This window comes from Colius striatus, chromosome 3, assembly GCF_028858725.1.
Source record: "Colius striatus isolate bColStr4 chromosome 3, bColStr4.1.hap1, whole genome shotgun sequence".
Classification (NCBI taxonomy): domain Eukaryota; kingdom Metazoa; phylum Chordata; class Aves; order Coliiformes; family Coliidae; genus Colius; species Colius striatus.
The window spans coordinates 59,645,142-59,671,753 of NC_084761.1; the positions used below are offsets into that span (position 1 = coordinate 59,645,142).

Sequence of the window (26,612 nt, forward strand, 5' to 3'; positions counted from 1 at the left end):
ACCTTCTGTGGGCTTCTTTTGCATAGAAATTTACTTGGCACTGTTCTGTCCCACTCCACTGTATCCTTCTGGGGATTTAGAATACTTTTGCCCATGTGACCTGAGTCATTCTTAGCAGTCGGGAAATACAAATGTCAAATTTTTCTTTGCTTCTGCTATATAATAATGAGATGCCAACATGTAACTCATTGTTCATATGACAAATTAACCAGTCCTTTCATCAAGATGATAATCGATGTTTTGGAAATGTTAGATATTACAAGAAATGAGAAATAATTTTGGAGGATAATTTCAACATACATCAGAGTTGTAAAGCTTAGAACATTTCTTGGGATATCACCTGATAGAGTTGACATAGCAGAAGTCCATGAACCCTTTTCCTGTAACTTGTAAAATACATGTGGTTTAAAATTCTGCATCCTGACTAGCAGTATGTCATGCAAACTCTTAATCCGTGAATGATGGATGCAAGGCATTAGCTGTGCTAAAGAAGCTGCTAGCCTTCTCATGCCAATGTATATTATTAAACATCTGTAATCTTCTATAATTTGACATAAATCACACATTTCTGATGTGTGGCTGCACCCTTACAGAGTTTTCATCCACTCAGTGCTCAAGCACTCATACATTGGGTCAGTGGGAAATTGTGATTTTTTAAACTTGTCTTGTAACTTTTTTTTTCTGCAATTTTGTGACATTAACAATATAACAGCGATAGTACAGCGATAACAGATTTTATACCTGTCTATAAAAATCTCAGTAATTAAATGCTTGTGGAGCTTGGCATTTTCTAAATAACATTATTAAGAACTTTAATTTGGAATTGATGGCATGATGCCACTGGGTTGTCCATGATATTCTAGAAACTAAAAGTGCAGAAAGTCTGATTTAAGTGTTTCAAAAATGAAATAACCTTGAGTCATTCAGATGTCGCAGACTAAATCAAGTGCTGCCCTTTTTTTGATGTGCTGGGCTAATTATTTCTACTAATGTAAATGTCAGTGCAATGAACACTTATTTGCTGTGGCATAACAAATAAATGGCACAGGAAATCTGAGCATATGAAGAAATTAATCATGTCCTCAACTCTCTGTTGTATTGCTTCAAGCCAAGAGTTTAGAAAACAGTTCAGGTTTGTATTTTAAAAATGTTTTAGAAATACTTAAATTAAAAATAAAATTAAAAGGCACTAATTATATCTGAATGTGTTCTTAATCTTTTTTCTTTTTTTTATGAAAGATACGGAGCTTTAGAGCCTTTCTCACCTTTTGATAGCAAATAGTAGTGCTTTACATTTTGCTGGACTATCTTTGCTTCAGCCTCAGTGTCTTCCAACCTAATGAGGAAATCTATATCTACAGCAGTCTTTTTTTTTTAAGTATTTCAGAGAGTGACATTGTAAGATGACATCATCCAAATGTTCCTCTGTCTCTCTAATCAGTTCAGTTCTTCCCCAGGCATTTCTTATATGTCCCTGAAGTGCTTCTCCGCCGGGCAGCAGATCTGACAGGAGTGACCAGAACTGTGAATGGCAGCAAGAGGTGGGTGCCCTGGTGTCTGCTGCCCACCCCCAGCAGCCTGACACCGCTCCCTCTCCAGCCACTGTCCCCCTCTTAGAGGGACTGCATCCTAGAGAAGGACCCTGAGAAACATAGAATCATAGAATGGTAGGGGTTGGAAGGGACCTTTAGAGATCATCTAGTCCAATCGCACTGCAGACATGTAGGTTGGGAGTTCAAAAATATCAGCTGATATCTTCAGACTCTGCCAGGCCGGCTCCTGGTAGCTTTAGGGGAAAGATCATGGTGGATCCAAAGTACCAGGCAGAGCAATTTCATTTTATGATGATGGGAACTTCCTAGGCACTTAAGGACTGTGTTGTACCTGTTGGCTCTCCATCATACTTAAATGCAAATCTCAGTTATATTTGGTGGTTCAGATTTTCAGTCTAACATTGAAGATACGGAGGAAAGAAGAGGCACACGAGTTGTGTTCGGAGCTTAAGCATAAAGGCATAGAGATGAGCTAGGGTATTGTTTGGATTTTACACGTTTTCTATAGATCAGGCTGCCTTACACCAAGCACATCCTTAAGGGAAATAATATTTTGGTTTTCAGTTCTAATATCCTCAGTCAGTCAGTGCTCCAGGATGGATTTTGCTTTTGTGTGGAAGTGGGAGAGCACTTCAGTTCAGATTTTGGTGCTGTAGTGCTAATATTTCACTTTGATAATCTTCTGCTAAAATTTAGCATAAATAGAAAAAGGGGAAATCTTTCAAAATTAATAGTTTTCATGACTGTTCTAACTTTAGGGTTGGAAGATTCATGAAAATGTCGTATTTTTGTGATAATACTAGAATATAAATTTGGGAAACAGAGATGTTTCAGTTTTTACAACTGATTTATAATAAGCATGCAGTGGTATATCCAGTGACACCACTCTTTAAAAAGTGATCTTTCACTTTATTCTGATAAAGGAATGAAATTAATTGCTAAATGTGTTGTTACCTAGTTTGATCAGAGTAACTGGTCAAAAGTTAGAGACCCAAGAGTTATTTGTTAGGAGGATGAAAATAAAAAAAAAAAAATAATGAATTCTTTGTTTTACACAATGCTATTTGCAAACACAATACAGGATCTTTTATTTCAAAACATAAGGAAATCAAACAGTGGTTGTTTTTATGCTTCTCTTGAAACATCCCTGAAAGTCTCTGGTTGTCATACTTCTTCACCTTCTTTCCTATGCACATCTTTTCCTGAGCAGAAAGAAATGCCTGCATTCTAGATAACATTGTTTGCTAAAATTCATTAAACAATTGGAAATGGTTGTGCTGATCAGCACATGATGTTTTGTTAATGTAGTATTTGATTGTATATTAGTGTTTAGTAAAATAACCCAAGGGCAAGTGAAAAAATCCTCAGGCTCAAAGAGAGTCTGTAATTATCCCTTATTTTTTTTTAGAAAGGTGCATTTCCATTGATGTATCATCTTCCGTTGCCTGAGTCCCCTCTAATTGTCTGTTTCCACAGAGTGAAATTAAAAATAAATGAGTTATTCAATGAAGGCACTTGTTTCAGAGTTTGAGCTTTCAAATGTCACAGCAAAGAAGTTTTTTTCCCCTCTGAGGGCTCTAATAGTCTGAGAGTGAGGTTTTGATAATTGTGCTATTTTTGGGGCTTATCATAGTCTCTGTAATTGAACCAGATGTTGAGTCTTCTCTAGAGGAGAAGATCTTCTGAGTCTGTGTAGTACTGTAACAATCTTGCATCCCAAAAGGTTTAAGGTTAATGTGAAAATTAAATATTAAGGCAGGTGCTTTATGTAATGTTGCTGTAGGTGGGTAATCCCTTTTAGACAGTAACACTTAAAATGTGCAACTCACAGCTGCATACTACATGTAACAATGGTTGGATGATAAATTGTTTTAGTATTTTTTTGACAGCCAGTCAAAATCCATCTCTTTGTATGCAGAATAATACTTACTATTATAATACTGTTGCAATGATAAAAATAGTTCTTGAGTTCAAGAAGCCAAGAGCTGCAGGGGCAGACTGCACTGTTTGTGGGTAACTTACAGAAATGTTTTGGAGGGGAAAACCCTGAGTATGCTTCAGCTAATCAGGTGTACTGGTTTCTCACTCCTACATATTGATGCAATACTAAAAAATACATACAAGCATTGTTTCTATGTTTGGGTTAGGTGCTGGGTGGGGAGAGAGGGATTTCTGGGCTGCCTTCTTTCTCATGCCTTGGTTTCCAATGGAAAGGAGTCCTTCTGCATATGTTGGAAGGAAGTGTGATGTTCTCTAGTCATGCTTCATTTCTTAGACCGTCTTGTATACTAGGAGTTTGGTTGCCCTTACAGTTACAGGCACATATAGAACTAACACTTCACACCAGTCTTGCAATGTTGCTGGTATTTAAATATATGAGAAACCAGAATGTGAAGATAACAAACATGTATTCTCCAGAATGCTTCATCTTTGGCTATCTATGGCTCAGTAATTTGCTTAGAGACAGATTGATAATCCTTGATAAATTTTTATTTTATGGGCTGGGAGACAAGCATATTTGATTATTTCTTTAAATGTCTAAACCCAATTTTGTGCTGAATCCTCGAGGTGTTTTATAGCATGAATTGAAGCATTTTTTATCTTTTACTCATATGTTGCCCCTGAAATGAAGAATTCCTTTTGTTGCCTTCTTTAGCATTTCTACTGATGTGATGTTAATTTTTATTTCAGTTTAGCTTATCATCTTACAGTTAAGTATGTGTTCAGCAAAAATTCAGAGTCAGGATCTATTAGCACATTCCACCTTTACATTCCCTGTGAAGCGACTCCATATTCACCTACTCAGAACTTGGCTTTCTAAGTTTGACCACAGAAGTTGGGATGTGATTTTTGTGTGTACTTACAAGTAGTAACACTATCTTCATGATTATTTTCTCGCCTTTACACCAGATAGTCATAGACCATATATAACAAGACCAGCGTTTGTCCTAGTTTGGTGCAAAATCGTATGAATTGTCAATGTATCAAAAAAGAGAGAGAACTGAGAAAGAAGACTAGAGAATATGTGGGGAGAAAACAAGGCTAGAATAAGTATATTAAATTGTTTTTCCTTTCTTTTCCTCTTCCTTCCTTTGCGTACTTGCCAGCTAGAGATGCTTTATAAGTGGGGGCTCTTAAAATCATTGTCATCTGGAAGAAGGAGGCGTGTGAGCATAATTGTACAGATTTACAATGGAGCCTTACATCAGTTTTAAAACATTCCGGAAACTGCGTTTTAAAGTCTTTCAAAATGCAATTTGTTTACCCTTAGGCAGAAGTTAAATGGAAAAAACAGTTTTCTCAAGTGCTTTTCTCTCTTGTCAAGCAATATAGCAACATCGAAGAAAAAAAGAAATAAATGATTCCTTCATCTGCAGACAAGGGAGATATTTAGTTGAGGGACTGAAGGCAGTCCTGATTTCATCAGAACTATTGAATTTTCACAGCAAAACTCCTGCTCTTTCCAGAGAATTTTGCTGTGAAACTCCACATCCCTTCCTAAGCCCTGTTTCATGCTCCTGCAGAAGTAAAACTAGTATGTACATAGTGAGAATTTCATGAAGTCCAGTCCCTCTAAGGGACACAATATTCACTCCTCATTGAGATTATGCTGTCTGAATACTATTCTTAGGAAGCCACTTGCTGAAATTCGTATTTAATTCCCTCCTTCACTGAAAGGATGTTAGAGCTGAAAAATCACAATGGAATTGATTTCTCTTAACAATATATATTTTGATGGGAAAGAGTTAAGGGATTTATTTGAAAACAAACAAACAAAACCAAAAAACAAAAGAAAAAACAATTTTTAAAAACAATTCCACAATCCAAACGAAACCCTCAGTGATTAAATAGGGACTTATGATGGCACCCACACTGATTTTCAATTTGTTTATTTGACATTTCCTCTTAGAGCGATATAACTCTTCCAAAATATGAGCCACTGTAAGCCTTCAGTTAGCTTTTTGTGTATCACTTCATATTTATCCTTTTGCTACATTGATTTTAGTAAATGTATTTATTTTACTGTATTATCTTGCAAGAGGGCCCTTTGATACATTAGACTTGTAAATGTTATCAGGTAAAGGAACTACAACTAATTAATATTTTTAGAAGAGTAATGGCATCAAAATGCAAATAGACTACAGGAAACCAGCTGTAAACTCTACTACTCAGCTTTCTTCCAGTGTGCTGCAAACTTGCCTTTGTGATCAGTATTTTTAGGGAAAGAAGCCAGCCAAGAATAAAGGAATAAAGAATCACAAAAGTAAAGTTTATCCTTCTTTTAACAGTTTCAATAGTCTTAAAATTTAGGGACCGAGTGGTTCACACCAGCTGTACCAATGTTGACAAGGGATGGAAGTTTATTTGAAGCTAATATGTCTGAGTCTGACTTTTAAAGAACCAGATAGTACTTCAGAGTGGATGATTTTAGGAATTTGGTCTCTAGACTTATGGTTAAGGCTGTGGCTGCCTGCATTGTGCCTTATGGTTATGGCTTTGAGAAACAAGGTGTTCCATATTACTATTAGAACATTAGCATTATTTGAATTTAAGAGTCTTGAAATTAATGAGTTAATTTCAAGGACATGCAAGGTTAGTTATTTTGATAACATGAAATAGTTTTATCAGAATCTTTTTGGTTCTTAAGTTCTTCCAGGTGTGAACCTCTGACTTGTATTAGATTAAAACACAGCAACAGTGTTTTCTTGGAATATGCCTGCAAAAGTTGTAATAGAGGAATAAACTCAGACTAGATTGTGTTTTGGCGATGTGTAACACAAGTTACTTCTAATTTTAAAGCTAAAAAAAGTAGATCATGCTAGCAGAATATGATGGATTTTTCTCAGTAACTCAGGGATTTATTGGAGAACACTGAGCTCACAACACTTTTCCCTGAATAGCTAACATTCTCAGAAATATCAGCTGACCCAAACAAGAGATTTGTTACAGGGATCTTTGTCAGCCGCAAACATCCTTTCCTCAAAGGTAACCAGCCATGCCTGGCTTTCCTCACTTCTTGCTCACAACTCTGAAATCCTTTGAACCTCATTTTTAAGCATGGCTTAGCTACCAGATCCACATCATGGAGCTTAGTTTGTCTGCCCTAAAAAGAAAAACCTTAAGTGAAAATGCTGGGACAACTTCACTTAGAGCCACTGAGTACCCTCCAGTTTTGTTCTGTCAGTGGTATAAAATCAGTAAGAGAAGATGAGCAAGTCCAGTGTGTTTGGTTTACATACTTCATATATGATGTTCAAAACATCACTTACATATTCATAATATTTTTGTAGAGCTTTCACTGTTTCCTAGTAGAAGGATGATCAAATGTTGTTTTCCTTAAACTGCTTTTCAAGTGTGTTTTCACATTGCTTTTTGTAACAGCATTTCTAACATGCATTACACGTATACCCTTCTTTCTAGACAACTTACAGGTTCAAAACTACTATTAGCAGAACAGTTTTCATGGTACTCCTATGCAGCAATGAATCGCTTCCTCACTTTATTCAGTGCAGATACATACGATCCTTTTCGTTGCTTATTGTAGTTTTGTCCACTTCTTTTACCACATATTTTGTAAATTAAGCATTTGGAAGAAAGCTAACTTTATTTGAAACCTTCTTCAGCTTTGTCATACTTCCTACAGATCTAAACTTTGTGTACTTCTAAAGTACTTCTAATGGTACTTTTCTATTTTATTTTTTATACAATACCAGCATTTGGCAGAAACAAAGAAAAGTTCTAGAAAGATAAGTTTGCTTAGAAGCAAAATGCTTTTCTTAGCTTTACCCAAGAATTTGGAGTCTGGAAAGGGGAAGTCAACTTACAACCGTGTGGGGGACTTTTTTTCTGCGTATTTTTCTGAGAGGTGGGTTGATTAATTTTTTTTTCATCCTATCTCTTACCATGAAGAAAGTTCTACAGGATTTGAAAGAGCTTTGAGGTTCTTTTCTGTATGCTTTTGATGCACTGAGCCTGGCTTTATGTGAATAGCAATTATTTACCATTAGCTATTTAAAAAAAAGTACACCAAACCCCACCAGAATTAAAGGGGAATATTGAAAGTACTGAGCAACTACAACTCAAATTTTACACAAGTGATAGTTGAAGGAAAAAATCAAGATACTTCCTGAATTGAAGGATGAGCTGGTTTTGAAACCTGTTAAATTTTAGTGGTCCGTTTAACTTCCATGAGCTGCTTACAAAGCAGTCATAGCAAGACATTACTGGAAAGAGAAGTGTTAAGCATGAGTTGTTTGACATACTTCAGTTAATTGTTTGTCAAGAACTAAATTAATGGTTTTCTCATATTTCATAGCTTCACTTACCACAATAAAGTTTTAGTATTTGCACTGAGTAAACTGAATGTTTGTATTTACTTGTACCATATTGTGTTCCTCTGCAATAATTCAAACCATACATGTATGTATAGAATTATTTGGTTTTTGTTTACTGTTTTCACAGACACTTCCTTTGGGGCTGGGAGATGGACAGCTCTTTACCTGGACTGATGGCTTGAAAAGGAAGGACTGGCATGATTATGAAAGCATTCAAAAAGATGCTATGCGTTCAGGTATACATAAGTTCAGAAAAAAATATAAAAAATATATAAGAACAAATTAATTCTTTCTCCAGATGTTTTGTTTGGGGTTTTTTAAGTTATCTGAAAAGCGCTCTTAACAGCCTGTTTTTTATTGCAGCATGCACAAGGACATAATGTTCTGAACTAGGGAGTCAGACCAAGCACAAATTCCTTATCTCTGAAAATAACAAAATGAAAAGAAAAATAACGTGTTTTGTCCTAATAGCTATATAATGATTGTACAAGCAAATGAGCAAAACTACTATTAACAAATATTATTCATGTGGAAATCAGTTGTAATACTGTGACCAAATGTAAGCTGAAGTGTTGGTTTCCAAAGAGACACATGTTACAACTGAAGCTGAGTTATCCTTAAATCAGTGGGTAAGAACAGAGTCCAGTACCCTATAGCTGTCAGGAATATCCAAGCTTATGTTAGAAACAAACTTTGCCCTTTTTACTGTTGTCAAATTCTGATCGTTTAGTCTTGTTAAAGCTACTTCACTTCATTCTATCAGTCTGAAGTTATTTAAAAATTGGAGCAAATTTTATTTACAAGTACACTAAAGGAAACTTTTTTACAGTGAGTAGTGTCATTTTAATGTACCTACATGTGCTATATGCCATATGTACAATGAATGGTTTGTGTTCCTTTGTCTGTCATCAGAGCATATTCAGATTTTAATCTTTCTTTTATAGTGTAATATACAACCATTCAAGGTAAGATTCATGAAATTTAAAGGAAGGAATGGAAACCACAGTTGAATTCCACTTTAATCAGTGCCTGAAAGTCATCATTTTACAAAGACTGATCTTCTATTACAAAATAAATTATGCTATCTTAATCCCACTATCAGAAGACGGCCAACACCCCCCTCAGAATACCTCTGTAACTGAATCCCATTGTTAGATTCATAAGGCTTGGCTAAGTACTTAATTTTGCAGAAGCCTGAACTCGTAAAATGTTTCAAGTATAGGTTAATTTTATAAACTAGTTTTCCCTTTGTCCTTTGAATCTTTTTGATCACTATAAAAAAAAAATCTTTCTCTTCCACATGTCCTTACGAAGAAAAAGGGGAGAAGTGAAGTTATCCTAGGCATCTTAGGAGTTGTCAGATCATTATTACTTGTGTTCTAAATTGCTAAATCTGAAGTGGCATATCTAAGAGTGAATATGTGAAATAGAAACATCATGTATGTAGAAACATGCACATATGTAGGGAATATCGCATGTTATCTGTTTGAAATGGGTATTTTTCAGGGATTGTGCAGTGGTCCTTTAGCAATGTCCTTTTGATTCTTAAAAATGTAATGTGGACCCTATATGTTTTAGAAGAAAAACAGTAAAACTTAAAATCATCTGATGGATAGCTATGGTATTGCCAATGTTATGCAAGCTATTCCATGGAGTCAACTAAGAAATTAGCAAAACGTGTTATGTGGCTTTGTAATTCCCAGTCCTATTCCTAACATTGTAACTATAGTAGAATGCACTAGTATCTGAGTATTTTTTCCAGTAAACTTCTGTTCTTGGTAATAACTGTACTACTTAAAATATTCTGACTTGCAGAATTACAGAATGGTAGGGGTTAGGAGGAATCTCTAGAGATCATCTAGTCCAAGTCCCCTGCTAAAGCAAGTCCACCTAGATCAGGTCACACAGGAACGTGTCCAGGTGAATTTTGGAAACCTCCAGAGAAGGAGACTCCACACCCTCCCTGAGCAGCCCGTGCCAGCACACCTTCACCCTTGCAGTAAAATAGTTTTTCCTAAGCTTTTGTGTTCCAACTTTTTCCGGTACCCATTGTCTTGTCAGTTGAGACAACAGAAAAAAGTGTTGCACCATCCTCTTGACAAACACCTTTTAAATACTTGTAGGTATTAATGAGTCTTGTCTTGTCTTCTCCAGGCCAAACAGTCATAGAATCATAGAATCATTGTGGTTGAAAAAGACCTATCAGATCATCAAGTCCAACCAATAACCTAATACTGCCAAGCCCATCACTAAACCATATCACTCAGCACCTCTTCTATGCGACTTTTGAATATCTCTAGGGATGGTGATTCCACCACCTCTCTGGGCAGCCCATTCCAGTGCTTAACAACCTTCTTAGTAAAAGTTCTTCCTAATGTCCCAAGTCCCACAGCCTTTCCTCATAAGAAAGATGTTCCAGTCCCCTGGGCTGGACTTCTCTCTGCAGAAGTTCCCTTGAGCTGGGGAGCCCAGAACTTGACACAGGACTCCAGATTAGGCCTCACCAGGGCAGAGTAGAGGGGAAGAAGGACTTCCTTGGCTTCCTTGTGATTTGTTTACTGACTTTAACCATTTAAGAAATCTTTTTAAATGATTTCTGTCATTATTATGCATTAAATTAAATTAATTTTTAATGTGTTTTTTTCTTTAAAAATGGTAATATAGTAATACAAATGCACTTTTTCAGGACATGGTGTATAATTTCTGTATCTAATAACATAGCAAAATACAGCTAAAATCAACTTATGGTTAAAAATCAGCCTGAAGGCATGAAATAACACCAATGAAAGGGCCTCTCAGAACATTTCAGGAAAGGTGCAGTCAATGCTCTTTACACAGAAAGGAAGAAAGGAGTGAAGTATTTTTTTTAATCCAGCTTAGATGTTTATATGTAAAGTTAACAATTTCCTAAGCACTGGGAATGTGAATTTAATAAATCTAATTATGGAGAGGCGATAGCTTCTCTGTGGCTAGTTCTTCTGTTTCAAGGCCAATGATTTTGATCTCCTTCTATTCCACTGAATTAAAACTGGTGTTAATGAATTTTAATTGTCTCTCCTCAACAGAAATCCTTCCATTATTTTAAAGCTAAAATGGAAAGCCATTTGCAAGATACACAGAAAAATGGTACTCTTTCTATTTATTTCAAGTGTTCTAGCTCATTTTATTTCGTTACAAAACTACAAATGGTTCAAATGTATGTTTATGGTGTTTTTATTGTTAGTTCACATTCCATTCACATGATGATGATGCTACATGGAAGGACTGAAGTGAGTAATGGAGTGGCAACACTTTACATGTTGCCAAAGTGTAACTAATATTCAAAGACTCTTGCAGAGACATTAACTCCACTAACTGGTACTACTTTTTCACCATCTCACTTATATGGTATTTGCTTATGGTATAGATCCTTCCAAAGTCAGTTTCTTTCAGTTTGAATTAGCTACTGAAGGCCTTTTCAGTAGAAGACACCCTTGTGGGCTTCCTACCTGAGAAAAGAAAAGATGGTACAGATACAATTACACTGTAGCTGCTGTTCGCGCTGTTCCATCAGTGAGGGTATGAACCTGTCTGGTTTTCAGATGTCCCACACATAGCATTTATTCAATATCATTTGATAGCTTACAGTCCCACTCTGTAGGATATCTGTTTCATAGCAGAAGACACAATGAACTAGTAGTTAGACACATAATTTAAAGACCTGTGATACTTATTCATGATGGAAATTTGTTGGGATGAGGTGCTTCCTTTTGGAAAATACATATCTTACGTGTTAAGAATAGGAGAAGCACATCTAAAGCCATTTCACACAGAAAAGTCCAGGTGAGCTTCTTCAAATGTGCCAAAGATTGCATCTAGACTTGGACATCAGATCGTCTTTTAGTGCCATTGTGGATGTACTCTTGTTGCGTATAAATATATGTGTGTATATATTCTACTTCGTTACCAACAACATTACAGAAAGAAATAAGCTCCGCAAGGAGGTATACAAATGATATCACAGGTGGTATGGCATGTAGTTAAGGCAGCAATCTGGGAGTCTATAAAACTAAGTATAGTTTCCAGTTTTCTCACAAGTATTTAATTTTCTCTGTGATTCAATTTATTGGAAAGAGAAAACGCTTTCTACCTCTGTTAAGAATGTTATAGGGTATTGTTTCTAACTGGTGGAGAAAATGCAAAGCAGTCTTTGGAGTCTTAATTCCTTAACAGCTAATTTGTCCAACAGCCATATTTTTTTTCTGTGCCCTAGTAAAAATTTGTAAATTAGCATGTGACATGAGACTGTGCTGCTGTTCAGCTCTGCTTATCACAGCAAGGTCCAGTGAACTACGCACAGGTTTTTCTGAGATATTGCCATGTTCTTACTGATGACTGATGCCTACAGATACACAAAACAGCAATTAGCTCCTACACCTATGCCCAGGCTGTATCTTGTGTAACAGGATACCCACAATACAGCCACACCTGAAAGAGAAGTTTCATCCAATCTGCTTGGATTTTCCTCTCTGTGTTAAAACCATGTGTCATTTTGATTTAGAAAAGAAAAACAAACTAACAACCCCCCCCCCAATCAACCTGACTCTAGAGTCAACAACTTGCATTTTCTGAAGTTAACTGGCCACTCAAATAGGTTAAAAATTCCCTACTGACAGATTTGCAGATAAAATGGCCATGTGACTGATTTTGCATCCAGAAATGCTGATGCAATACCTGCACAAATGACTACAATAGATGATTTCTTAGTAGTCAAGTGCAAGATCAGTGAAACAGATAATTCATGCCATCTCAGGTCATTTTCTTGCAAAAGAGTAATTACTTGGCAATCCACAGTTTACTTGTCAAGTATTTTCTGCCATGCATAAAAATACTAAAGTGGTCCTAGGTAGATATGGAAAAAAATGAGTTTACATGATGCTATTAAAAGTATTATTTACTTGTAGACAGAATTCACAACCTTTCCTAAAGAAATTATGTATGGATCTTTGCTGAAAAAGAACATTATGTTGAAAGTATCGTAGTGTTTAGTGTTACATTTCCCAAAAAAGACATCCTAATTTTTTATTTAAAAGTGATGCTTTTTCTTGGAACTTGATTGTTTTAAAAAACAAAAAAATGAGTCTTTTTTTAAAAATTAGTTATTTTTCAATCACCCAATTTTTTTTTTTTTCTTCCTGGAAAGCAGGAAATCAATTATTTATGTTGTGTGTTCCTGTGCTTAAGTTACTTATATAGAGCTTTTTAAATTCACAGAACAGCCAGATGAGATACAGGATTAGATTGTTCTGGATGATTGAGAGACCAGTCTACTATGTTTGAGTTTCCCCATACTTATTTGTATTACTGAAGATTGTTCTAAGCATAATCACTCTTAGACATCATATTAAAGGTATTTGTGCTAGATATTATGCTTTGCTTTATGTTCCTTAGAAGGGTAACCAAAGAGCACCACTATTTTATAATTATATATAAACAGATTCATCAGTGTCTGTTCCACCTGTTGCACCTGGTTACACTGTTAATTTAGGAACTGCATTTCGTGCTCTTTTCAGCTACTTCAAGAAATAACCTTTTGTATATCCAAATTTTCCTCACTCATTGATATCAGAGGTATTCTTTTCTAAAATTTCAAATTCTATCTGCAATCCTAGTAATTCTTTGACTGCTATGATTGAATGATTTTTTACAGGGTTCATTGTGTATTTTTTGTATGCTATCATATTTACTCTTGCTTTTTGAATGAGTCAGGAAGAGCACTGGAACTGCATCTCTAACATCAGTTAACTTGCAATTTTACTTGCAGATTATTTCTCTTGCCCAGGTTTTTAATGAGGTTTCAATATTTTCCATTTCTCTGAGTGGATAATAAGAATACCAAAACAGTTCTAAGAACTTCAGTTGGTTAATTTTGATAGGGGAATGCAAGACGCCAATAGAGAGAATGTGTTGTTGGGTTGCAGAAGTACTAACGGCTTTATTTTTGGTAGAACAGGGAAGATAGAAAATTAGTTGCCAGTTATCCAAGCCCTGATTTATTCAAAGACAGAAAGGAGTGTTTAATGACTTACACTAAATATACTGCTCATCAGTATAGTGGATGCAGTGAAATGGAAATTATTTCATTCAGTTGACCCAATAACTTCCTTTATTTACTATTTTACTATAATATTTACTTTTTACTATATTTACTATTATTCCCCCATTGCCTCCAAACCGGTGACTGAAATACAAGAACAGGAACACAAAAATTTACCTTAAAAAAAGAACAGAAAAAGTAATACTTGGCTAGACAGTTGTGATGGATGGTTGGGGGGGGGGGGAGGAAGAAGTGTAATTGTTTCCATTTTACGAAGGAAGCTGTTAAGTCAATCAGATATTACAGTGGAGGAGGAAGGTGCAGAATAAACTAATCACAGAAACTGGCCTTATTGGAGCTGGTACGTCATCTTTTTTATGAGAAATCAGCATTTAAAAAAGGAACTGTTTCTGTTAATTTGTTTTCCCCTGGGAGTACAACTTGATGGCATGCCTTGATGAAGAATATGCTTAATTTGCATTCAAAAATATGAGAACTATAAACAAATGCAAATCTTACATCTGTCATAATTTTTATTTTAGTAAGTAGTAAACAATATCTAATGTGTATCAGAAGAGCATTCTTGCATTGCAGTTCAAAGCTGTGAGTGAATCCTATTTAAATGCAGCTTACATAGTCATAACCTATGTAGCAACTGCTATGCATATTAATTCAGCTACAGCATTATTGTTGTGTCAGGACAGAGTAAATCTGGCTGCATTTCTGGATCAAACAGAGATCCTGGATGCTGAAGCCTCTGATATTGCCATTTATCATCTACTACCTTGGCAAATCTCATTGTTTCATCACAGATTTCCCTGCTTCCCTTCACTTGTCTGAGGAGGACTCTGGGAATAAGTCTCTCAAGAAGTTCATTTCAGGAGAATGACAACTGCTGTGTCACCAACAGCCACTGATTTTCTAGATTTTCTGTGCAGAACTAGGAGCCTGAGTTCCTTGAATGCTTACATAAGGGATGAGAGTCACAGGAGAGAGCTGTGAAGGGCCAAGATAGTAATTCAAAAGTATCCATGAGAAGAAATTCTGTTGATTCCACCTCTTTATATCTTGAGTAGTGAGACTAAGATTCCTAGAGAATCAGTCGATGTCATTGTTCCTCTATTTCTGAAATTTAATATGTCTTTCCCTCAAGAAATTCTCAGTTGCATGTGCTCATCAATTACAGTCCTTCTAAGAAAAGAGGAAGGATTCGAATGTGCAATTCTTGGATTTTTAAAGGAGTACAGATTGAATATTTATACTTAAATATGGTGCTATTCCTGATCATGGAAAGCAATTTCTAGCTACAAGTAATAGCTTTCCCACTGCAAAATACTGCAAAAGGAGAACTGAAGGAACAGGAAAATGGAAACTTTCTAGCTGAGCAGAGCTGATGGGAAACAAAAAATAAGATTTCCATTCTGATTTTTTTCCCTCAATTCTATTAATTAAATTAATAGCCTATAAAATGGTGTGAAAAGATTGCATGTTGCAAGTTCTGGAGTGGTTTTTTGTTTTCATTTCCGTTCCTTAAATACCGTCTTTTTTTCTTTCTTTACAATAGTTTGGAGATATTTTTGACTGCTTACATGTGTATACTAAAATGTTCTATGACAGGCATTGAAAACTGAGTGTAATTCAAAGGAAATTTCTGAGAGAATGGTTAACAGGTAGGAAGCTGTGTTTATAGCACTAAGTATGTATTTAGTAAAACCTTTATCTTCAAAAGAAATTGGTAATGGAATTGATAAAGTGACTTCTAAGATGTGGCTTTCAATACTTTTATGTTTGACTGTTGAGCCATTTTGCTTCTGTTTTCTAATAAGATCTCAGACGAAAAAACTTTTAGAATGTCCTGTATTAGCCAATGGTTATCTCAGCAATTACTGAGCCATTTGCACAGGCTTTATTCCTCTTATTTGTATATTTAAACAGCATGTAGAAGCCTTACATGGAGAGAAGGGATGAAGGTTTTAATTCTTTCCTATATTCAGTATAGTCTTTATCTATCTGCTGCTTCAAAATGTTATCTTGACTGGGAGAAGGGCATTTTAAAGATCTTGACCTTTATATGCCTCAGTACAGACATTTCAGAAAGATTATTTCTATAAACAGACCGTATTCTCTATAGTTCTACAAACAAACATTCATACAGATTAGTTCTATAAACAAATTAAACAGAGACATTGAAAAAGAAGTGAACTGTATATGTTTGTGATGAAAATGGAAATAGAGTGAAACTTTATATTCTTAGGGTGGAATGTTAAAAGGAGGCAAAAGAATAAAGAGTGCTTTTGTAGAGCAATAAAAAATAGTGAACACCTGAGATTTGACTTCTCTGTGACCCGAAGGAATTGTGCATTGGCCGTTTTTTTCTCAATTGCTTCTGTTCAGGATTTTTTGGGAATTAAGTGCAGTAGAATAATCCCCCCAAACTTCTGTGGTTAGTCATTTTGAACACTCCCCATTCTTAAATTCAGAAGAACTTGTCAAAGCAAAGCATAATGCCAGAATTCCTCCAGAAAATATGAGGCAGCATCATACAGACAGAACATGAAACGTAATTCTCCATTGGTTATGAAAAAATTAGTTCTGTGATACTTATACAGATAAATATAATCAAATTTTTCCAGGGAAAGAAGAGTATACTAAAATACTGATTTAGTTATGCCATATTTCAGATGGGATTATACACTGGGAGTTCTGTCAGCATTATATATTAAGCAAATTTACTGAATTTAATTCAGGCTTCTGAACTTGTGATTCCTTTAGAAAGTATTTGAGAATTCACAATATAATTGAAACTATAGTGGTAGCAAGATCTCAATGAACAGCCATAACCTAATTGTTCATGACATTAATCATGAATATACTTCATGCGGTTTACAATGTATTGTTTTGTAAAAAGGAAAAATGTTCATCGGTGTATCTTAATGCAAGTCTGACATGACTAAATACTTTTACAATATAACATTAATCATTGCCTGTCAAGGAGATGGTATATAAAGGATAAATAATATGAAAGAGATGGTTACAGTCCACTGAAGTTACATGAAGTGTTTCACATATTAAACCACATTTGCTCTGTATAAAATGCCGTAGACTGTGATCTAGTTCTACCAGTCTTACTCAAGCTTAATAGTCTGGATGTCCTATTAAAAAAAGTGTGATCACTTTGGAGTCAGGTGCCAAGCTCAAATAAGGGTATTAAACTCTGAAATATTGATTTAGAAAGATATTTTTTGGTCATGTCTCCTCCAGAAGTTGAAACCCTGATATCTAGAAAATATGGATTCTTTTGTGTTTTTTTTTTCCCACAAGAAGTGTAAGGCTGTGAATATATAGCATTTGTCTTGGAAAAAGATGCATATGACAGAACTAACTTTTGCCATTTAAATCATATTAATTAGAGCACTGAAAATGATCTTCAGGTGTACCCTGCTGTACTGGACATCAGTATGTTGTTTTTTATCATGACAGGCAGAAAGCTGGTTGTATTTCCAGTAACTCAGCTCAAAATGTCTATGTCTAGACCATAAACCAATGATACATGTTCTAGCTTAAAACTAATGTTCAAATTTTAAAACATGCTTTGTTAAAAAAGTAATCAAGTTGCTAACCTTTCATCTCTCTATATATTTTCATCTGGGAGGGAAGTGTGGAGACAAATCCTTAACAGACCATAATCTCTCTCTCATACTTTCTTCCTTTGTGTTTGAATGTTGATCTCAATGCTTACACAATTTGAAAAAGGAGAAAAACAAACAAGCCAAAGCAAAACTAAAATTTAAAGAAAACATCAAGAAGAAGATAATATCTGCCAATTAACTTGTGATAGTCCCGGGTACAGTGGGACTGTCCTTTCTGTACAGTGGGAAAGATCTGACAGGGGATTCACATCACTATTACTGATGAAGTGCTGATGTTGGTAAATGTATTTAGTGTGTAATACTTGTGGGTTTATTAGAATTGCTGCCTGAAAGTAAGTGAAAACAAATGGAAACTTGACCCTAGAAGATTTGGGGTATTTTTTAGGGGGTCAGGGAGTGTGTGTGAGATGAGATCTCAGCTCAAATCTGTCTTTTAAATTGTCACTTTCAGTCTCGGAAGGTGTTCTGGTTTTGGGCACTGTTAGCACCCTGTTATCTTTCTCGTTTTGCTTAAATGTTTTCAGGACTGTCTATGTTAAATTTAATAGGACTTAATCTGTAGATATATTTTTTTCTCTTTTTTTCCTTATTTTTTAAAATACATTTTTAGTAATTCTAGAAAAGTAATTTTTTCTGGATAGTCTTCTAAAATGAGGCTTATTTGCAGGAAATTTGAAGTGAACAAACAGCTGAGAGACCTTCAGACTAAAGCTGTCTTTGTACAGAAGGAGGAGAATTCTGTACACCATCTGAATTGAATTCGTTGTCTCTTGTGGTATGAGCAAAAATTATCAAGTTTGTAAGTTCAGGGCAATTACTACTTGACTCAGTAACGTAAAGAAACAATGTTTTATTTTGTATTTAAGTTTCCAGTTGTTGCTTAGTTTTTCAATTAAAATCACAATTCAAAAAAGGGCAAAATGAATCCTGACTAAACAGTGGCAAAAGAGCTGGAACAAGCACTTGACAGTACTTAATGCATATCAGAACTATACTTTTCAATCCAGAAGCAACAACAAAAGGCAAAATTTACTTACTATTTTTGTGTTGTCTTTTGAGTTGAAAACATGGAATAAGCTGCTGTCAAACAGACTATTTCCTTTAAAGATTTAAGGAAGACATTCTTTTAACCTGAATCTAGGTCAAAAGACCCATAAGAGGAACTTCAGTTTTAAAGGTTTTCCAAGTCATTGACCAAGACACTCTTTCTTTCATCCAGACTACTTGAGGGAATTTGCTATCAGCCTAGAATGCTGGTGCCACATATTGCCCAGTCAGTAGCCTTGTGTGTTATGCAATTCATCGTCTAGAATAACCATGATGATAATGAGCACGCCATTCCAAAGAAATTAGAAATCTCTTTACACTCTAAAATTCACCATATGTTTTCCTTAACATTGCAATTGTTAAGGTTCTTAAAGGATTATATGCTATGTGATACTATCTATATGCTTCTCTTTGACTTGATGTTGTAAACTTAGCTTTTTCAGGTATGGAAAATGCAGTTTAGCAGAGGACATAGATAAATTCACCAACAGTTTTGGAGTATATATTAGTCTTTTGGCTTTCAAAATGCCAAGAAGATGTTTGGATTTAACGATCATTCCTAAAAAAGAATTCAATAAATTTTACATACTTTCCTGTCACATCTTTTTTTCTTTTGAGGATATCAATTAAGTTTGCAAGTACGTAAGTCTAGTATAGTTAATGCAGTTTATGACTTAAATATGTGTAAGGTGACTTTCATTTCTTCTCCTTCCTATTTTCATTAAACAAGCTGACAGGAAAATTATTGCACTAGTGAAACGATTTCTCTGATGTCCAATCAATATATATGAAAAGACAGAGATATATGATTGTTTTGCTATAATTTGCCTTATAGACGCTATCTCATCAAACGATGCTCTGTAATCACCGCTTCTCAAGGAATGCAGCTACCTTTTGTCTGTGGGTGAGACGCAGAGTTGTCTGCCTTCCATGCTTGCAGTGAAGTGGTATCTGGGAGAATCTGTCCTCCTAGCAAACGGAAAGTAAAAAACAAAACCAACCCACATTTCTGTTAGTGACATTTTGTTCTACCAATCTGTGTGAATGTTCTACTATCTGCACGCTGGAAGCAAACGCTTTTTTTTCTAGGCATTCTTAACTACAAGACTTGTGGATGACGTTGAAATGGGAAGAGTGTGACTTATGAGGAAATTCAGTGGAAAAACTAAATTTAAGTCTCAGATTAAAAAATACACTACACATCAGTGTTCTTGAAGCACGGAGGCAGTCTTGCTTTTGGTATTTGTCAGTTAGTTATTCTAAAATATGTTTATAACTTTAAATGATAGTTCAAGTAACTTCCGGTTACCCTGAGTATTACTTCTTTATTACAAGCTGACTAACTGGACAGCATGTATGTGCTTTGAAAACTTCACTTGATGTCTATGAGGCTACTGATACTTCTAGTTGTTCCTTGCATTGTTCCATGTCATCTTCCAAAAGGCGAGACTAATCCTCAAGTCCAGTGAGTACTGGTCTATAAATGGGGGAAGGAATAGTCTCCAGAGGGAAAGTTGCAGACATTAAAAGGATGCTGATTCACTTGTACTCCCAGGTCTGCTTTCCTGCTTTATTGAGGAAAGACTATTCTGGTTATTGAATACTACGTTGAGTCTCTCTTTAGGGATTTGTTTAGCTGAAAGACTAATTTTAATATAGTCACCAAAAAGTTAAAAGGAGCCTCTAAATAAATAACATGTTAGTTTATTTGGATTTTTTTAATATATTTTGTTCCCAGCTTTTACTAAAGCAGTTATACTGGGAAGAAATCCAAACATCACATGCTTCAAAAAAGAAGGAGTGAAAACTTTGAGAGGTTAAAGTTCCAGAGGACTGATATTTTAATTAGTTTCTATTAATCAGTAAGTGAAGGAAGTTGCTAACATACTGCTACTTTAGTATGGTATTTTAATGACTTTTTTTCCCCCCAGTTTATAGAAATATAAACTTTTTTTTTTTAAGTTTATAAAACTATGGTAAAGACCATATCTAGATCTGTATTTTTCTGAAAAATGTGAAGTTTTACATGGAAGTTATGAGACCCTGAGCAATGTCATATATTCAAGTAACTATTTTTTCATTTTGTATCTGTTTTATTTAGTGAGTAACAGTTACACATCTCAAAAATTATAATAACGATACCCATAAAAAATGTAGTCTCTTGGCTACAATTTTAGCCTGTGGGTGTGGTTCAGTTCAGATACATTTCTTGAGGGAAGATTAATATTACAGTAGTAAAAACTAAGTTCAGGAGTTAAATCCCCTTTTTCATAATTTTAATTATTATCCTTGAGGGTAGCTGTCTCTCTCAATGCCTGGATGAAGAATACTTTATGTTTTCAAATATTTCTTGGTCAACCAATATCAACAAAAGGGAAAAGAGAGAAGTAAAGTAATTGATTGGAAAGTTTCATTGCTTAGGGTAAAACCTGAATGTACCACGTATATGGTACGGGTACATACGGCTGGGTGTTTTCCCCATGGATTTATTTGCTTTTAGTAAGGACTCTTAAAGGTATATTGAAGAATAGATTATTTCAATAAGTTTGAATGTATTTCATACATTTTCACAGAATATCTGGATGATTATCTATTCTAATGGAAGTGAGCTCGTTACTACTGATTTCTGTCAGCAGCAAGTCTGACTTGAGCAGAAGCATCATGGATTATGGAAAATGTATTCTGAAAATACAGCTAAAACAAAACATCAAGACTGTGTAATTAGAATGACTATCAAAAATAAAAAACATTTTGAAATGCCAAATGTAACCTTCTGCAGAAAGTCATCTTCTATAGGAAACATCAATTCTTAGTTCGTTTTTAGTCCTCAGTCATACTTTTTCCATTCTTAATGCAGTTTGAATCAATTTATATGAATTAATTTATTTAAGCACTGAAGCAAACACCTTACCACTACTACTAGATTTTTTTTTCCCAGGTAATCTTGTTCCTTTTTATCTTAGATCGTGTAGTTACTAAACCAAACTGTGAAGAATTTTTTGTTTGAGTTCTGTTTCTCACATGCTTGCTTATTCAGTGTTTGGCTCTGATTAATGGTCTACAGCCAGTCTGTTCTAATGTTAAATGAAAAAACATTCCAGCAGCTGTGGCATTTTGTGATAAGTAGTTAAACAGAAGATGTACTGTGCATCCCTTGGCTACAGGGTTATGATTAGATTTAGCTCAGCCTGCAGAAAGCTACTGAGGATATCGCTGCTCTGCTGTAGTGATAGAGCAACTCATATCAAACAGCATGTGTTGCTGCTTATCTTGCATTGTACACTGTGGCATTCTAAATACACTGGACATACCAAATAGTATAGTGGGGTTTTTTTTCCCTTCCTCTTGTTTCCTTGACTTATTAAAGTGAGAAAGAGGGTAGAATGAGTCTTTCTGCTCAACAAGATTGTTGTACTTGCAGCAAGTGTTAAAAACAATCGATTTTTTAAAAAAATATTCTTACTTATTTTTGTGAAGTGTTTGTTCAAGCCTTCAGACAATTTACTTTTCAATGTTAATATGCAGTCACCCTTCTACAGAAACACAACAATGCTACTGGTTAACCTCACTCTTTCAGCCCTATCCCTCACTGTATTTTTACCCCACAATGTTGGAAATTCAGAGGCTGCATTTTTAATATTTCAAATGGAGTAAAAAGGTGAGGGGTACAGTACTTTAATGTTCCATAAAGCACGGGCTATATTTAGGAATTAATTAAGAAAACTCACATATTTAGACAGGCTCTTGATTTCAAATAATCAAAACGAAACAAGTGATATAAAAGTTATCACAAGGAGAGGTAGATTGTTCCAACTGTTATCTGTATAATGCACCTTTTCTGTTAGGACACAGCTGTCAACGGCAAGGGGCAAGTTGAATTCTAAAGTGGTATCTAATGAAATACCCTCAGCAACTTCACTGATGACACCAAACTGGGAGGACTGGCTGATTCCCCAGAAGGCTGTGCTGCCATTCAGCGGGATCTTGACTGGCTTGAGAGTTGGACAGAGAGGAACCTCATGAGTTTCAACAAGGACAAGTGCAGAGTCCTGCACCTGGGAAGGAACAACTCCATGCACCAGTACTGCCTGGTGATTGACCTACTGGAGAGCAGCTCTACAGAGAGAGAGACCGAGAGTTCTGGTTGACAATACACTAACCATGAGCTAGCAGTGTGCCCTTCTGGCCAAGAAGGCCAATGGCATTCTGGGATGCATCAAGAAGGAGCTGTTTAGTCTGGATAAGAGAAGGCTGCAGGAGGATCTCATTATTTACAAATATCTAAATGGTGGGTGTCGGGAGGTTGGGGCATCCCTTTTTTTCTGTTGTATCTGATGACCTGGCAAGGGGTACTGGGATGAAGCTGGAACACCAAAAGTTCCATTTAAACATAAGAAAACACTATTTTACTGTGAAGGTGACAGAGCCCTGGCACAGACTGCCCATGGAGGTTGTGGAGTCTCCTTCTCTGGAGATTTTCAAAACCCGCCTGGGCGTGTTCCTGTGTGACCTGATCAAGATGGACCTGCTTTAGCAGGGAGATTGGACTAGATGATCTCTAAAGGTCCTTTCCAATCCCTACCATTCTGTGATTCTGTGAAATGCCTAGATACCTGCAAGAGTTAATCTCAAGAGCACTGAGTTCATTTTTTCTTCTTGCAACTTCGTTGACTCAGCACTCAATATTTTATTAAAGTTTAACAAATAGCACAAGGGCTAATTCCTTAAGTATAACAATAATAATTTTACAGTCCTCTTTGGTAAGTCAACAGCCAGGATTGTTCCCCACTCCTGAATTAAAACCTTTCTTACTTTTGGGAACCGTGGAGTCCTACTGTTCACCAAGGCCCAATTCAAGTTGATGGATCTTCGGTGCTGTGATTTGGGGTTTTTCCCACTCTGTTAGATGTTACAGTTTCTTGCTCCACATGCTCTGCTGCTTCGTTCCTCTGCTCCCCACCACTACCACTCTTCTCATCTTTTAGCTGCCCTGCCTCACCACTGTGTCTTTTTGGTAGCAGTTTCTGGTTTTTTAGCTTTTAAGAAGAGTGCATGAAGTAGTACCATGCCCTTAATGTATACAGAATGCTGGTAATCAGCTTTTGCCACATTGTGGACTCTTAAAAAAATATTGTATCTTTTTTTCCCTTGCAGTCAGACACAGAGTTATGATATTAGAGCAACATGAGGAGTCAGCCCAGACCTAGTTAGTGTATGGAAATATCGAAATTGTATCTAATGCAGTTTAAAAAGCTGTTTTTCAGAGGTTTATATTTATCATTCTCATCTTCTCTCCAGCAAATACTCTTCCTTTATCTACTCCCTAAGCAGGATGGGATTTTATTTTGTTGAGGAGTTGGGGAACACATCACTGCTATAAGTATAGATCTGATTTCTATGTTAACAAGAGGCTCCTTTCATTTTTAGCTCATGTATGTGATAAGTAAACAATACTCTAAAGACCCAAGAACAGTACAATTTTTTAAGTAGCATATTCTTCGCCTCTGGTTTTTGGTCTTGTGGTTTGAGGTCTTTTTTAGTTCTGTATGTGAACAGGCAGTCAAATAGCAAAATTTTAAATTCTCTCTCTCCTTTTTTCTCCCAACCTATGCTATTTGAATAAAGCCATTCCAGAAGACAGAAGCAATTTAGTTCATATGTCTCCTGCTAGTCACCATGTTACTGTAGCAGCAATCTGGAAAGGACAAGGCCTCATTTTCATTTCCAGTAACAATTATCTACCACTTAATGAAGACTACACAGGCTTTGAAAAAAAAAAAAAAAACCCTGTGTATGCTACTGGCATCTGAAGGTTAATAAAAGAATAGGATTTTGAATACTTTTTACCAGAAAACTAAAAATTAGGCTCATAAACTAATAGGATATTCTGAGACATTTGGGGAAAGTAGATCAGACGTGATAAATATGTTTCTAATACAAGTTTCATTGACTATATTTGAGGAAAAATATACTTTCAGCAACTTATCCACATCCTATTTCTCAAAGTGTATAAAAATTTAAGATAGGGATCATTCTCAGTAGTTGACCAAAGTTGCATAAATCATCTCCCTGAAGCACAGTAAAATTTCTTTCTTGACTATTTATGGATTCCACAGTTCCCTCTAGATTGCCTATCCCAATGGTTATTCAGATGGTTAGAAAGATGTTTTAGTTTTCTATCTGAAAAAACATAGCGTATACATACACAAACGTATGTATTTTTTTTCCTGCTTGGATAATTATGAAGGCAATTACTTCTATGTGACGCGTGCAGATTTTACAGAATCACAGAATGTTAAGGATTCAAACAGACCTCTAGACATCATCTAGTCTGACCCTCCTGCCAGAGCAGGATCACCTAGAGTAGGTCACACAGGAACTTGCCCAGGTAGGTTTTTAATGTTTCCAGAGAATGAGACCCCAAAACCCATCTGGGCAGCCTGTTCCGGTGCTGTGTCACCCTCACAGGGAAGAAATTCTTCCTTGTATTTTTTGGAACCTCTTATGTTCCAGCTTGTACCCATTGTCCCTTGTCCTGTCATTGGACATCACTGAGAAGAGCCTTTAATTTAGTTTTCTCTCCTCATGACAAATTGGCAAAGATAATTCAAAGAGTGCATGAAGGAATTTAAGTTTTCATACTTTTTATTTGAAATTAATATAAACATGCAAACCCACAAAAGGCATTTGTTCAAAGTAAGCAAAGTCCTTTCCTGGTATGAAAAGAGAACATGAGCTTATAAAAGCTCTTTTTTCCCTTTTTCCCCCAAAGATTAGTCTGTACTAGTTGCTGATTTGACTCAAACTAATTTTTTACCTGCATGTCTTCTAAAGGTTTCAAAATACAAAATTTGTGAACAGGATAAGAACTCCACCAAGTATAGATACTCCAGAAGAAGCTGAGACACTGTCAAAAAAAAACCCAAAATCAAAACTAAACCTACCTTTTGCATTTATCAAATCATCTCTCTGTTAAAGATAATTTAAGCACTCTTTCAGCAGATGTGCTACACTTCACCCTTCTATCTGTAAGGATAATGAAAAATAAGGAAATAATATTTTTGTACTCTAATGGAAATTCATTTCCTAACAATGCAGAATATGGTGGCAGTTTGGAATGATGATCTGTTATACTCATTAGTCAAAATAATGTGAAATCCATCTCCACAATGCAGGATTGCAAACTTGTATATGGCTGTGCAATAGAGAAATTCAGAAATTATATGAGTTGCTACAGTTTTTGCCCTCTGACTTTGTTGGTTGCACTCTGTCTCCAGTATCAAAGAGAATAAAAGGTTATTGTGTATGAGTTCATGTGGCAAGAGGTGGAAGATGATGTCTGACTCAGTGTTTTATTCAGGTAATGATATTTATTTCTCTTTTACTTCTTACACAAAGGGGTTTTTTTGAAGCAGAGGTGTGACTGCATTCGTTTTGAATTTTTTTTGCTCTCTTTACTGTTGCTAAGATATGTAATCACTTGCCTCTCATTGGACCTCAGTTCTGTATTGAAATACTGCTCTAGGGTAAGATTAGATATCTGTTCTCCCTGTGAGAACTTTCATGAGACAGGATAGGCACAGACTTTGTGTGATGTGTACAGACAATGCTGTAGTAGATTCTGGATGGAATATTTATAGGTAGTAGAGAAAATTCCTAAAATACTTTTTAAAAATGGCAGAATTGTGTTATCTAAAATAAAAAGATGCACTGTAAGTAAGAAGATTTACTTGTTTGTAGGTTCACATATTAAGCTTTTACTTAGCAAAGCATTTAGCACATGGAGAATTCTTATTTCCTGTTACAGATGTTATTGGATTAAAGGATGTTTGAATTAAAGGGTGTGCTTAAATTTTTTTGCAAATTATCATCTTGGCTTAGCGTGACTGTGAAGTCTTGCCTGAATAAACTAATAGGAGTGACTATAAACATTAAATAAATCAGATTTGTA

The 26,612-nt window shown here is 35.6% G+C and overlaps 1 protein-coding gene across 2 annotated transcripts in view; it reads left to right on the top strand.

The window, feature by feature from the left end:
• The window catches only part of GALNTL6 (polypeptide N-acetylgalactosaminyltransferase like 6), a 451,530-nt gene that overhangs the window by 154,114 nt on the left and 270,804 nt on the right, over nucleotides 1-26,612 (top strand). The window contains exon 2 of one of the 2 annotated variants that reach the window (XM_061993491.1): nucleotides 8,016-8,124. In XM_061993491.1, coding sequence (XP_061849475.1) covers nucleotides 8,016-8,124 — 109 coding nt within the window. The remainder of the gene's footprint in view (nucleotides 1-8,015; nucleotides 8,125-26,612) is intronic. The other variant, XM_061993492.1, reaches the window with a different exon arrangement.